Source organism: Astyanax mexicanus, chromosome 1, assembly GCF_023375975.1.
Source record: "Astyanax mexicanus isolate ESR-SI-001 chromosome 1, AstMex3_surface, whole genome shotgun sequence".
NCBI classification, from domain to species: Eukaryota; Metazoa; Chordata; class Actinopteri; order Characiformes; family Acestrorhamphidae; genus Astyanax; species Astyanax mexicanus.
The window spans coordinates 75,919,805-75,936,220 of NC_064408.1; the positions used below are offsets into that span (position 1 = coordinate 75,919,805).

Consider the following 16,416-nt stretch of genomic DNA (forward strand, 5'->3'; position numbering starts at 1 on the left):
CTCTTGTAATGTTCCAGTATTTGGTGGAGAATATCAACTTTTATTAGTCAACAGGGTTCTCACACAAAGCACACTCGACAATTTACTGTCATTCAGAGTGGTTTGGTGTGAAACGGTTAATTACAGAGATTTTTACTGACTGAGATTCTCTTTATAGTGGGGAGGATAAGAACTGTAGGTCATGATGTTTACTGGGGATGTGTAATACCAAATTGTACACAATAATATCGTAATCATTTTTTAAATGATAAAAAGGAATTCATACTGTAATAAATAGGTGTATTCTGTCTTAAATGCAGCATATCTTTATTGGTTTTGCTGTTTACTGTGAATCTAAATGTGGGGTACTTTTTGTATACTTGATTATTTGCAGTATATATTCTGCACTTAGTACTGCAGTAGTATTATAGTAGTTTTTTCTTACTTCTCTTTATTTATATAAAGTATTCCTGAAACTCAGGGTATCGTCATATCACCAAGAATATTATTATTGGGGATGCATGAATACCGAAACTGGTATTGGGCCAGATATCATGCTTATGGACTCATACTCGCCAAAATCTCATACACAGTGTACATTACCACACTAATGAACAGACAACTTCATCAATCAAGTCCCAATTATATATATTCAGTCCCACATCCACAGCACGAGAGAGAGCGCGAGCAAGAGAGCGCGAGCAAGAGAGCGAGAGAGAGAGAGAGAGAGGGTCAAAACACCAGCGTACCTTACCTTTTCTTCTGTATTGTTTAAAGGCTGAGGACAGCCTGCCTCAACTTACTGTAATTGGTTCAAATGTCTGACACATATGCAAATGAACTGAATGATGATTCAGTAGATCTGGCCCGAGACCACCTTTTCTGGTTAGTCCAGATTTTGGTCCTTCCATCCAGGTCATGGTTTGCGGCACCTTTCACACCTGCTATTTTCATTTGGCTCAAAAGGTAGATTTAAAAGCACGCTATGATTCCCTTTTATTTTAATTTGAAAAAAAAAATCCAAAAATTGATATATATATCAGATGAGAAATGTTGCAATACTAAATGTCTAATACAAACTGAACAACACAATTAAAAAAGAGCATTCCCCATCAGCTGTAAGACTCGCATCGCATGCAGCTTAGTGGAAAAAAGGCCCTACAGTCTACAGCTTCACATCAACAAGGGAAGAGCTGGAGCTCACTAGGCTCGACTAGCTGAGGGAATCCTGGAGAAGCGTGTTGCTAGGACACGGTCCTCCTAAAAATAAAAGAGGTGGTTATGGTGCAGAATTAAAGCCAGCGCGAGGAATCATCAATCTTCCCAGCCATCACATGTGACACGCTCAGCCTGACTGATCATGTTCTCAATCCTTACAGCTCCTGCAACCTTCAGAGCAAAGAAGCCCACCCCCGCACTGCTCCAGGCTTTCAAATAAAACACAATGACCTCTTCACTTAGCCTCTGCTCACATTCAGGGAGCGGCAATAAAACCCTGATGGCATGGCCACATACATTAACAGGGTCAGCAGGTAATAACTGGTGATAAAAACCTTTCATTTTAGCAAATGAAGTCTGTATACACTCATGCTATTTCAAAAAAAAAAACTCTGAATATAAGAAGTACAGATGCTTCCTGTCAGGTGTTCTGTATAATATACTGTATTTAAGCAGTGAACAGTGTACCAGGCTCTGAGAAATGTGTAGGAGTACCGAGCAAACACAGCAGACATTGATTGACAAGGAAGAAAGACCTAAGCAACTCTGAAAGTAGGTTCATTATTGGGGCACAAATACAGTACAGCAGAAGCTCCTGTCACAAAGCCTGCTAAACTAGCCAGTGATTTAATAGCAACAGTAATTCAATTACCCTGATGCTGATATAGTGTCCTACACAAGGAAAAACTAAAGAACAGATGTTCCTCAGGTGACTGAGAATATGTGTATGCAGGAACGTGATAAGACTCTACGAGCAACCTCAGTCTGTCCACAACTAGATACAGAGAGGGGTGTTACAGATAAATTAAGTATTACGTATAATTAGTAGGGGTGTGACGAGATCTCGTGGCACGAGATCTCGCGAGAGCGCGACACTCAACTGTTTTTTCTTCCCTCGAGATAGGTTTAAGCCTGACGAGAAATACCGGTTCATTCGGTATACCGCGGGGGGAACTAGACCTGGTATGTGTTTCTTTCGTACCGCCACACTGCTAGAGGGCACTGCGGAGCACCGTGCAGAACAGCACCATCAGAGAAGCACACGCAGCTGTGTGGAGTCAAGTGCTGGTCTAGAGCTGTTCTGCCTGGAGAGAAATCAGAACAGCTCCTGCTGCCCTTTCTACTGTATGAGTGTTTTTACCAGAGCAAAATAGAGCAGTAACTACAGCCCTTTAAAATGATATGATACTGTAGCTTAAAGGATGATTTGAATGTATTTTCTGACTGGAGAAAGAATTGTGGCTGATTTTAATACTGTAATGCCTGTAATGGCTTAAGGAATAACATATAGTAAATTTATATTAAACTTGAGTCTTACTTATGCAATAGAGCTTTTGAGAAATATCTGTTTAAATACTTAAACATTGTGTATTCTATGTCCATTTAAAGTGTTTATGGAACTATTAAAAATATTTATAATATTTTGTGAAGAAGTTGTGTTAAAGTTGTTGGCGTATCTCTTATTAAGGTCTATTGATTAAATTCTTTAGCTGTTTTTCTGCTAATGAAGTCTGATTTCTTCATATACTGTTTAATTTTGTGGGACAAAGTAAACCCAATACTAATCAAAGCCTTAATTTAAAGCCTTGGTGTTTTATATTATATGTACTCCTAACAGTACAGAAACTTACAAACCTATATTAAAGCCCAGTCATGCAAAAAATAAGAAAAAAATATATATATAATAGAACTTGAATAGAATTTTCAAATCTATACTTTAAATAAAGGAAATCAAAAAGAAGACTAAGTACAAATCTGTTATTTACCTGACCATAACATTCAAAGTATATTTATTGTGAAAAGCAAGTGATATAACAAAAAACATCAATGAACTTAACTTACAATTTAGGATTTAAAACTAAAAGTCAAGTTTTCAGTCCACACTACTCAAAAGTTTCAAGGCAACTAACTTTTTCAAAATATTAGTAAATCCAACTTATCCAGGCTTTCAGTGTGAGCTGCAGTGCAGAAATCCCTCATTACATGCTAAACCACATTTTATAATTCAGTGTTGTAAAACAAATGCAGCCACTGTTCTACAGAAATGTAATAAATTGTTATCAGATTGCCCATCATTACACTGTATAGAATACTAAAGAATATACTCAATAAATCTGAGGTTACTATTTACACTAACTTTATTTAGTTATTATTTAGTGCAAATATTTAGTTAGTTAATTTAGTTATTTAGTTGCTGTTGTGTGGAGAATTTCTTCAGTATAGTGAGCATCCACCTGTTTTCATAGCGAGAAGGCTCACTGAAGATCAATATAAAGTGATTGTGATGGATCACCTTCATCCCATGTAGAAACATTATTCCCCTTATGGGAGTGGTCTCTTCCAGTGTGACAGTGCACCCATCACAGAGCACAGGGGCTCAATAAATGATCTGAGGAGGGTGAATATGACATAAATCACATGCTATGACCTTCACAGTCACCAGATCTCAACCCAGATAGTGCGTATGGAATATTTTTGAGTGATGTTAAAGCAATATTATGTAGCATTTTATCATTTAAATGAACAATTTCAAAATAATTGTGATAATCCACCAACATGTAATAAGGGGATAGACTCAGCATCATCACTACTCTGGGCTTGGCATACCAGACTATGTAACAGGTGAAGCAGTTAGGAACGCATTAATAAAAACTGTGTAATGCAGCATAACCCCAATTACATTTGTGTAAAATCTAGTAATATTACTAATCTCAGTCTCTATGTTTTTTTACACCCAGTAATGGTTCTGTGTCTTTTAGCTTATGCCTTTCATATTTTTTTGTAGAATATATCAGTATAAATATTATTAATAATGTTCTTTTATATTGCATTCCATAAGGGTTTGGTTTCTTTATTGATGTTATGGCTCATTCTCATTTCACTTTTGTACCTGTACCACTCCTTTTTAAGTGTAACCCTTTACATTGGAACAGAGTTAAAAGAGAAATGGGTGAAATCCTCCCCTTTGAGATTTGGAATAACCATTCATAAACCTGATACAGATATATAGCAGAGGGGCAATAAAGTTCAGTAACCTAGCTGCTGGTTAACTAGTCAACTTTAGAACATTGTATGGATTCAAAAAGGGGGCAGGTGGTGGAGCAATTAATTATTATTGTCCACTCTTTAATTAATCTGGGATGGGGTTAAAATAACTTTAATTTTTATTTATTATTCCAGTCCACCTTAAATGCTGTAGCATCTGCAGTCTGTTGCACCATTTCAGGGGGTACAGGACATAAGCTAGCTAGGTCGCTAGCTAACTACTGAGACAAGCTACTATTTTTAAAGACAATGATCATAAAACATTGAAACTTCTCATTAAACTATGGTAATACAGTAGTTATCATCCTTTTTAAAAAAGAAAAAATGTGCTGCCATCTTATCAGTGATTCTCAGCCCTCTGTTTTGAGTGTGCCTTTGAAGAATCTCCATTTGAAGGGTCATGTACTCATTAACACTTCCCCCTACCCCTCTAGCCTAACAAGATTCAGGACACCCTATCTCTAGACGTGCATAAGCAAAACAAAGGGGTGGGGCTAAGTGCTAGGGCCAAGGGGTGAAATAGGATTGGGTCCATATTTCCATTTCCATCTGTAATAACATCCTTTGTCGCAGTTATTTCTCTGACAATACATCATCCAAACGAAAGCAGTTATCGTGATAGGCGTAGCTTAACTTGTCCAGAAATGCACATGTACAGTGCTTCCTTTGGGGTGGCTCAAAGCTTGAACTTCACTTGACCAAACGTAGTGGAAGCCAATAAGCAAAAAAAAAAGAAGGCAACTTCCTAATAAGGCACCACTTTGGTCTGGCTGTGTATAAATTGTCTGAAGCTTGCTATATATACTTGGCACAGGCTATGTATTTACTCAGATTTCACTAGATAAGGGACTACTTGCAAAAGCACCTAGAAAGAAAGACACACTAAAGCGAAACAACTTTGCTGGAAACATCACAACACATCATTACATCTGGAATGATGAGCCTCATGGTGTTTCCTGCTCTCTAGGGTTTACTGTGTCTTTTTCCATGCTAGCAAGTCTAAGTGTCGAGTGTAATTGGCTCAGATTTATTGTTGTTCAATGGTGGTAAGCAAAGCGTAGTCAAAGAGACTGAGACTGCTGCATTCACACGTCAAGCAGCATCAGTGCACAAAATGGAAGAACCTCGATGACACTGAGAAATTACTCGCAATCTCCAGCATTCACTAATATCAGGTCTAGTGTTCTTTCCCTGAATCTCTAACAAGCAATGTCACCTCAAATCAATAAACATCAGAACTCAACTGAACATCTCAGATTTGCAGTCTCTTCAAGAAATCACAGAAAAGTGCCACTGAGTCCAGAGGGGACTTGTTTATTTATTAGTTTGTGAGATACAGGGGCTTAAAAAACGCAATAGAAAAAGAACACATGCCTTTGTGTGACCTCTGTAGTCGTTTGTTTTTTCCATTATTAAGTATTTTGTATGCTGAAGTAGGGCTGGATTATACGGTAAAAAAGTCTACCACAATATTTAAAGAAATGTCAATATTGACAAAATATCTATCACACTCAAAATGCATTAGTGGTTAGAGATTCTTAAAAACGCTTATTAATCCCTAGTTATTTAAACAGTGATTTTTATTCATCCAGTCTGTAATATGCTTAGAGATGTGCATCATTTATCACAATATCAAATGTATCGAGATTACATTACATTACATTACATTACATTTCATTTGGCAGACGCTTTTTTTCCAAAGCGACTTACAATAATGAAGTACAAAGTAATAGGAATTTAGATAACTTTAGATAACCATACATTAAATCGTTGTCATTTTGCCCAGCTCTGCACTGAAGCCAGGCAAACAATGCACCATCCTTTGTTACAGTATCAAATATTTTAATTTATATAGAAGAAAAAACATAAATTGTCAAATTCAAATGCATTTTGCTTTTTTCTTACCAACACTACCATCAAATAATCTACCACTATTATTAGAAACAGCATGTTTCAACAAACCAATTACACTAAATAGTAAGCTGAATTATACAGGTAACTAAACCCTATAAGATATTAAATACATACAGTGTATCTTACATGGCATGTTAATTAGTGTACCATGTAAAAATATACACATCAGGGAGACCTAACGGATATTTACACTGTGTGTGTGAGAGATCATGAGGCTGCGTAAATGTTAGATACACATCCTGTTCCTTCTTTGATGTTGCATCACTGACTGATGGTGAGTTGTTACAATACCATTTAACAATCCAATATCAAATTACATTCTGTTAAATATGTTAAATCTCTCATTACTGTCTGAACAATAAAGGGTTCATTAGAATGAACACAGATACACATGAAGATTTGTTTACAGCTTAATTAGCATTAGCATATTAGCATCAGTTGTTTTGTTCTCCTCATCTTTTTAATTATTTATATATCTTTGTTTTTCAAAACAAAAAGCAATGCAGACAAACAACAATGTTAACTGTGTAGCAAATGATAACTGTATCTTTTACATCATTTGAAAAAATATATACTTGTTGTAATTGTATTAAATGTAAATAGATAGCTGCTCTTCACGTATGAATTATAACTGATTAAGGTAATAAAAACTAGGTTGTATAGATATTAAAAAGTCTTAATGGTCGGCATGCAGCAAATGACTAGTTATTATATCACCCAGATTGCTCCTCCTCCTCTTCCTAGATTCATTTTTCCAGATTTAAAACAGATAACGCAGCCCAAGCAATCCAGTTGAGCATTTTATAAGACCAGGTCAGTTCTGTGGACCACAGAGTCTCAGCACACACAGCTCAGTAGGGTCCATCTGCAGAAACTGCTGCCCCACATAATCCACGAATCCCCCTTTTGTTTAGGACACATCTGTCCTTGGGCACAATACAAAAAAATAAAAGTTGAGAAGTTCCTGGTGATTAAATACCTCTTGAGCACTAAGTGCTTTCTCACAGCAATACAGAAGAGACTCAATTATTTATGTCTGAGGACAAACACCACTCTTCAGTACTGTGTGCACTCATTCTAGACTCAGTGAGCAGCTGCAGAAATTTATACGAGTACAGGCATGTATTTCTTAGACAAAGTACCAAAAATCAGAAACACGTAGTCACAGATGTAGAGAGGAGTGAATATAAAAAGAAGTCTACATCATACCTAGATCACCTGGTTTTGAACAAAGAAAATAGTATATATATTTTTTTTAATAAAACAAAGTAGTGAAGCAGGGAAACTGCACTCTCTGGAGTTATGAAGCTTCTTTAGGATGAGTTAGAGGAGTGTTTATCATGTCTGCTGTAAGGATCTGACTGCAATAGTGAGGTCAGTGTTTCAAAATGTAGTGTAAAGCATTCTACTAATAGCAGTAATATTAATACTACTAACACTGCCCACTACTAATAAGGTTTAGTTTGTTCTTATCATTGTATAGTTCTTTCTGAGGCAGCTCCTGCACCCTGTAGTAAATTAAACAGTACATTTAAATATTACACACACAATATGAAACAAGACCCCTAAAATATCATGTTATATCACCCACCCCTAATTATCACATCAGGGTACTACTACGTTTTTTTGCTGTTTTTAGCTAAAGAAAATTCACATGGTTCTCATTTTCCAATATACATTTGCTAGAGACAGATTATGTCTGTCCAGTATAATTGGTTTTACTTCAATTCTGGATATATGGAGATATATGGAGTGCATTATTAGTGTCACGACATTCTGGATCATTGCCTTCTGTTACAAATCTGATAATATTCTTGTATTTTTTAATATCTCAGTTTAGGGCTGCCACAAACGATTATTTTTATAGTCGACTAATCACCGATTATTTTTTATGATTAGTCGACTAATCGGATCATACGTTAATTGAATATAAAACACAGTTTATCACAATAGAATGCAGCTGCTATTATACAACCAACATTAGATTTCAGCTATATGCTAACTAAAAATAAAAACAATTAAAATCATAGTTCATTAAACCTTTAATGAAATATGCAGCTTGTTGTAACAGACAATTATTTTACTGTTTAGCATAAAGTGTAAACAACTGTGTAAAATAAGGATAAGGCACTGGCATTTATGAAACATCTCAACCGTGAGGTTGTTTGAACTATTATGAAAAAAAAGTATATTAATAAAAAATGCCTCTCTGTCCAGATATTGTGTACATTACCGTACACAGGGCAGCGGTCTGCACAGATCTGATTGGCAGAGGAGAGCGTTTGGTGATTTTACACCACACATGACTGATCTGTGAGTTTACTGCACCGAAAAGCACTGAAAACAGAAGCCACTGTCAGAATGAAATCCTTCTCTGTAGTTTATCGGTTTGGGACGGCATTTGTGACAACGTCTGGGTCCGGATCCGGATCGCGGTCCGCCTATTAGTGACCTCTGTTTTAAAGCTATCAAGATGAGTAAGTTAAGTACTAAGTTAACGCTCTGTTTACGCTAATTTTAGCAGCTAAATAGCAATTTAGCTTCTTCGACATTTAATCAGCCACAACATGCCTCCTTTTCAGGTGCTCGTGCATCGCGGTTGTGCTGCCGAGGAAGGCAAGTTCTTCATTGCAGATATTGCATTGCACGCGTTTCACTTTTATTTTCTTGGTGATCCCACACTTTTGAGTACTGTAGCGGGGTAGCCATGAAACCAGAGCCTGTCTGTATAATGTCCTGAGATGTCGTCCACTACCTACCCCGGTTTCCACTACTGCGCATGTGCGTCCAGGACAGAAAGGCAGTCGCAGCAGTTTGGAGAGAAAAACAAAGAAAAAAAAAAAACGACTAATCGACTATTAAATTAGTCGTCGACTATTTTAATAGTCGACATAATCGTGACTAGTCGACTAATCGTGGCAGCCCTATCTCAGTTAGGGGTGTGCCATATCATATTGTATTTGATAATAAAATGTAATTTTTATTTTGTTGCAGTAGTGTTTTCTTTAAATATTTTTTTTTATTAAGTGTTTTGTCATATCGCCAAGAGTATCGTTATCGTGAAAATACCCTGAAATATCATGAAATATCATTAATTAGCATTGTGCCACATTAGCATTGTTAGCCATTTTAGTTGCTAATGCTATGAGAATGTATCCACACATTGAAATTCGTCAAGACATTGAGTAAGACTGATTTAATTTGACACTAATATATTGGTGCAGCCATCTTGTATTCGGAACGCTTTCAGAGTAGAACTTCAAAGTCCAAAAGGAATGCCACATTATGGTTTCCTGGTAGAACCTGCCCTTTTGTATCATTTATCCTTGTCTACCATGTACCATGTACCAAACCCGTAACTGTAACTGTACTGTGTGCTGTACACAAACATTAATTTATATGTTCTTTAGAGGAACTTACCCACGGACAAGTACAATAAACCCTATTGCCTCTGTTTAGACAGAAGCATTAGATTTGTTTGGTAACACAAAAAAGAGAGAGAATTGTGTATCTGTTTGGATCCTTTTCAAGGTCATCCCTAAGCCCAGTCAGGTCTAGTAAAGTAACAACTGGATGAACGTTAAACTGCAGTTCTCCCTGTCCTGATTCCTTCATGTGTTCCTCTAGAGTAATGTTCTCCCTCGGGTAATTAGGAAAGAGCTCGGAGACTGGCTCCTTCCACAAGAGACAGCAAGAAGGCTCCTCCCACTTCATCCATCAGCAATACCCCAGTGCTCATAACAATCTCTATCAGGACCCTGGAGGAGCCTTTAAATCCTTCTGTTTCAGAACCACAGAGGAATTATTAAAAAGGCACAGACCTTCAGGAGTGATGCTCTGGGACCACATTATTACCACATACACCCACAGCACAGCAGCAGAGGAACATCACACTAGTCTAGCAATGGTCAATGTTATTAGCGGTGCCTGGTGATGATACCCTTAAACCTACATCCAAAATTATGGAACTTTGCATCTCGGTTGCTTGGGCCCTAGTAATGGGAACAAAAAACAGTTTTTCCATCTACAGATCTACATCTAGCTACCAATGCCTGATGCTTACATTGTTTTCAAACATCTCAAGGTGAATCACTCCACTGCCTGGCTGAAGGCTGAGCGGTATGACTAAAAACTATTTTATATTATATACAATACAATAAACTTATTGTATTATTATTGTATTATAAGTATAAGTGGTAAAATGTCAGTATTTATTTGTTACTATTTGTAAATAAATAGATAACTGTGTATCTATCAGACTAACTGCAGGTATGGAGAAATAAATGAACAGCATTTCTTAATACCACTGAGACAAAATTAAGTATAAACAACAAAATAAAAAAAACTTAGATTTATGTAATTCTTGTTATAGACAAAATATATCTGCCCCTGAATATGTTCAATCGCCATATATGCAGGGATATATCAATATCCAATTTTATGTGAGACTCCCAATGCTTCAAGTTTGTCTTGTCAGCCATCACGGCTGTGATCATTTGCACTGATGTTCACCATAATAATAAAAAAAAACTTTATTGTTCCATTTAGTACATGTTGTATGTAATACACTGTTTGTAATACATTATGTAGTGTAGTTCATACAATTTCTTTTCTAAATATTTGAGAAAACCACTATGCAATTCTATGAACAACTCTTGATATAAGAATCTCCTGCCATACATTAGGTAGAGGCTTATACTAAAGATATATTAAAGTCATCTTTAAATATACATACAAGCCTGTAACTAGAAAGAAAGTTTTATTACACACATACTCTTTACATATTAAATATTAAATCATATCAACAACCATCACCTGGTTTATTATTTTTTTACTGTATACTGGAATCAGTTTTGAAATACATAAAGAATTATAAACAAAAATTCTCTATGCATGTATTAAATCTTTTTCCTGAAGCCAGTAACCTGCTCATACAGACATGTGTACATAAACAAAATAGTGATACATTTAATTCAATTGTCAGTGCTTGCTCTATATCAATATCACTACATATGTAGAATTTTAATTTCAGCCCCAGTCTGTTCATTTCTGCTATTTACTTCAATCCTGCTTTTTTTAGACAGTGAAAGGAGCTGTAATAAAAAATAAATAAATGCGCTGTTAATGGAATAGAGTACTGAATATAATCCTCTGTGTGGCAGACTGGGGTTTGATTCCCCCTGAGAAAGAACATCATGCAATGCTAGTTAAGTGCTATGAGTCCTTGGGCAAGACATCTAATACTAATTGTAATCTGTCTATAACTCTTTAGGAGAACATCTGCCAAACACCGTAAATATGACTGTAAAATGTAAACAGAATTATACCATCTCCTATTGGAATCAAAATAAAGGTTAAAAAGACTATATTAATCCTGGGGGGAGAGCCAGTTCCAGACATCAACAAGTGTGAAAAAGTTGTACAGTGTCTGCAGTGTCAGAGAGAGAGAGATAGACAAGAGTGAAAGAGAGGGATCACTGTAAGCTGAAGACCTGCTGATCACATTACAGCCTACCTGTTAGCTTCAGCTTGGCACATCTACAAAATGAAGCACAAATTCAGCAAGAAGCCTTCATCTAATAATCTGTTGCATCACAACATCACATCACTCCAAAACGGCCAAATTTAATCAGAGCTTGCTTTTGTTGTCTGTTCACCCCTACATTATTCACAATAAACAGAGCATACATCCTAAAGAAGCAAAAATACTGTGAATTTACATTACTGCTACAGTTATACAGTAGCCATATAAGATCTTACGAAGAGGAAGTTCCATGCATGATTATTGTTGCTTAGAACATCAGAGCTGGAATTGGTCTGCTTTTATATTCACTATGATACCTTTACTGTCCCAAACAGACCCTGAATCAGCACTCATACTATGAGAAGCTTCATATGTCTAGGCCCAGACCATGTAATTTTTTTAAGCTGCTTCTAATGTCTTTTAAAGAGACTGCTCACACACTTTCAGTTCAGTGTTTATATGAGCAGCAGTAAAAGGAGTAGATGATGGTATCCAATAATACTCAACAGTCTGATCTCATGACCTCTGTTCCTGTTGTCTTGTTTCGCACTGCTCTCAGGTTAAAGCCACAGCTAACCAATAACAAAGCTGTGAGGAAAAAATAAAAGTGTGTGTAAATAAGACCTACAACAATTATCATATCAGCATAGATATTAGGGGTGTGACGAGACACTAATATCACGAGACGATACGAGACCCGATAATGGGTTCACGAGAACGAGACGAGACTTAAAAATAAAATTTAAAGAAAACGTCAAAAATATAAAATGGCTTGAAAACTAAAGTTTTATTTGACAAAATCATATAACGCAAATTTAACAGACTGGTTTCTCTCACACATTGATTTTATAAGAAAAAGAAATAAGAATAAGAATAAAAAATAAAAATAAAACTTTTCTAGGTCTTATATAGTGCAAACAATAAGTGCAAACTACAACCATATTAATGGTTTAGTCATATTAACCATACAACCATATTAATATTAGTCATATTAAGCCTAGGGTTTGTGTTTTTTTCTCCTAAATCTCTTGAAATTTAACTACGCATAATCATAACCAGTCATATTAAGACTATGAATGAAGTGCAAACAGAGACAGAACATTTTTAAATACAGTACAGAGCTAAGGGATTAGTACAACTGCCTATGAAACAGTCACGTGTACGATTTACTTACAGTATTTACATATGTTTTGTGTCTTGTTGATCCCCCTGTTACCGTTTATTGTTTATTGTTTCCACAGGAAAGCCAAAATGCAGCCAGACATACAACTAATACACCCCTAACAGATATAAGAGCTTACAAAATTATGAGCATTTGCAAATGTGTGACCATCATTTAGCTAGATTTTGAAAATGTCTGATTTGATGTTTGATGTTCATTGAGAATTTAGCTGATTGTACATGATTTGGAAAGATACACCCCTGTCTATATTACGTCTCGCATATAACAATGCATATTAGAGCTAAAAAAATGCAATAAGGAGGAGAGTGCTACTTGTAAAATTCAAAGACAGGATTTGCAGAAGGCTCTAGAACAAATCTGCTGCACTGAAAGTTCCCAAAGCAATGTGGCCTCCATAATTCTAAAAAAAGGAAGAAGACTTTTCCTCTTCATGGTAGAGCATCCAGACAGATGCTTGTCCTCAAGGACACATGGAAGGCCATCTTGAGTAAGCAAAAAAGCACCTGGAGGACTCTTAGTCTGTGAGAAACAAGATTCTCTGGTTTGATGAAACCAAGATTAAAGGTTTTGGCCTTCTATCTAATATCTAATTCTAAGAATCATGTCTGTGGGAAACCAGGCACTGCTCACTACCTGCCTAGTACCATTCCAAAAGTGAAGCATGGTGGTGGCAGAATGATGGGAGGGGGGCATATTTGGGCTGTAAGTCTTTTATTGCTAAATTGGAATACATACAAATAATACCAGAATGAATGAACAAGCATCATATGGTATCATATCAGCATATATATATATATATATATATATATATATATATATATATATATATATATATATATATATATATATATATATATATATATATATATAAAAGGTCACAAAATGACAAGCGCAGTTGTTGTGAGCATCATTTAGCTGGATTTTAAGGATGTTTTAAATACAGTAGATTTGATGACACATTAAATTAGCAAATATTTGTATTATAGAGGAGAAGAGAAGGGCATGCTGGTCCATTATCTGCATGCTGTTTACTTCACTGCTTTTGAAATAATCTACAAATCAAATGCACACACATCTGTGATGCTACTTCTGATAAATTTAGGCCAGATTTCTGTGTTTTATTTAATTTCGTGTGTATGTATCAGCATTGGCACGGACAGCACATTAGCATCTAGCCAAAAATTCCAAATAGGTGCATCACTAGGCCCTGGTAGGGCCTAGTGTGCAGTGGAACTGAAAACTGAGTGCAGGATCTGTATTGGTTAGTCATTTTAGTCTGAAGAAATGTCTCAGCACATACGTATGAGAGCAAGGTAATTGCCACTGAAACACATAGGTTAGCCTAGCTAGTTTCGGGCTGATGACAAGCACACATGCTAATATATTAGTATTTAACCCTTTCAGACTCTGCGTCCATTACAATGGATATCATCATGTATTTTCCTATTTTTTCAAATGTTTTGTTGAACATAAACATTAATTGAGCCTTGTTGTCAGTCACAATAGACTATAAAAGAGCCAATGAAAAAGTTGAAAAAAAAACAGCACTAGAGAAAAAAAGGCAAATTAAAATATACATAATAGGTAGTAGACATACAAAACAGTTACTTATTTTAGTTAACTGGATTTAATGTTAATATAGATATAGATTTCATATTATAATATTAGTCTTCCTTTTTGTACATTCCAGATAGAAAACAGCATTAATATTATTTACATTTTTCCATCACTGGCACAAAATTCAGGTCTGAAAGGCTTAAACATACGTACTATTGGAATTATTAGTAAAATATACAATAAAACAGGGCAGAATATCACAAGGTTAACGTGGTAGAGGGATAGAGGGCCTAGATTTTCTTTTATAGCACCAAAACACAGGTCGGCCCCCCACCCAGCAGCAAGCTACAGCTCTGATTACTAAAATGGTCTAAGGCAAAAAATCTGGAGACTCGCTAAACGCAACGAAAACTGACATTTTGAGATCATCTGATTACTGCGTGCGAATTCTCCTCACTGAAACGAGAAATATACAGACAGGGCCATCCAGAACCTGGGTTATATGAACACTAAATACATTTGGAAATCTCTGAATATCAATCGCTGCATGTAAAACTGGACACAGTCATCTCTTCCTCTCTTTCTCTCTCTCTATCCATCCCTCCATCCTAGCTAAAGCCCAGCAATATGAAAAGGAGCCACTAGATAAAAACACACAGACACACAGACAGCTCTAAACAGCGCCTGGAATTAAACAATAGAAACACTAACTCCTAGCTCGACGCCACAGTCAGGCAGCCAGCCTCTCACAGCCTCTCTTTATCTAGCTATGAGGCTGAAGTTGGTTCATCAGCCGCCTCCTTCTTCTTGTTCGAATTTTCCGTTCCACCTTAAATGGTGCAGCAGTTACAGTGTGGCGGCGGAGGCACCGTAACGTTCCTGCTGCACCGTTTAAGGTGGAACGGAGAATTAGAACAAGAAAAAGGAGGTTTTGGGAGGTTGGGAGGTTTTTCTTCCCATTCTAACGGACTGTCCACAATCTGAAGCCGCGGGGCCGGTTTACCTGGTCCAGCGGCAGGTTGATGATTTCGCTGATCGGCTGGAGTAAGCTGGATCCGGTACAAGCCGATATTGCGTCGGTGGCCATGATTCAGAGCTAGTTCTCCGTGCTGCTGCTGCTGCTGTGCTCCTCAGTGACAGTGGCACCCAAACCGCCCCGAGTCGCCCCCCCTCCAACACATCCAACACACACACACACACACACACAGCAGCTGCTGCTGCTGTTCGGCTCGCTGCTGCCCACTACCGCCAGACAGAGGCATTACAGCATTACAACCAAGGTGAACAGGCTCGTAGAAAACACTAGAAAAAAATGACGAAATAATCACAATTATCAATGAACTCCCCTAAAAATAACTCATTATATAATATTAATAATGTTATTAAACTCGCATGATAAAGTTTGAAATACATTTCAAGCATTAAACGCAGTTTATTGTAGTAAAAAAAGTCACAACCTGGATTTAACTTATCAAATGATCTACACTTGCTGCAGTTGGTCAGGTTTAGGTTCAGCAACAGTATGTGCTGAAAGAATGAGGTCAGCTGATTCCCTGTATTTCCTGAATATAGACCAGGTTATTCCATTAATGTATTTTTTTCCCTGATGGCATGGGCATATTCCAAGATGACAATGTCAGGATTCAGCTGAAATTATGAAAGAGTGGTTCAGGGAGCATGAGATCATCATTTTCACACATGGATTGTTCACCACAGAGTCCAGACCTTAACCCCATTGTGAATCTTTGGTGAAAAACGAATGCAATACTGGATTGAAATAAATCTTGTAACATTGCAGAATCTTGTTGAAAATATGCCAAATCGAATGCGTGCAGCAATCCAAGCTAAAGGCGGTCCAAGGAAATATTAGAGTGTGTGACCTATTTTTTTGGTGGCAACTTATATATTTAACTTATATTAAACAAAACAACCATATCCACTTTGTATTTTTATAATTACAAACTGCAGGCCTTCTCTGAAAGGAGGATAAAACTGT

General features: G+C 36.6%; 1 protein-coding gene across 1 annotated transcript in view; it reads right to left on the bottom strand.

The window, feature by feature from the left end:
• Positions 1-15,573, bottom strand: part of mboat2b (membrane bound O-acyltransferase domain containing 2b) — a 61,285-nt gene extending 45,712 nt beyond the window's left edge. Inside the window, exon 1 of the mRNA XM_007235243.4 lies at positions 15,424-15,573. Within this exon, the coding sequence (XP_007235305.1) occupies positions 15,424-15,507 (84 nt within the window). The 5' untranslated portion in view covers positions 15,508-15,573. The remainder of the gene's footprint in view (positions 1-15,423) is intronic.
• Positions 15,574-16,416: the final 843 nt, after the last annotated feature.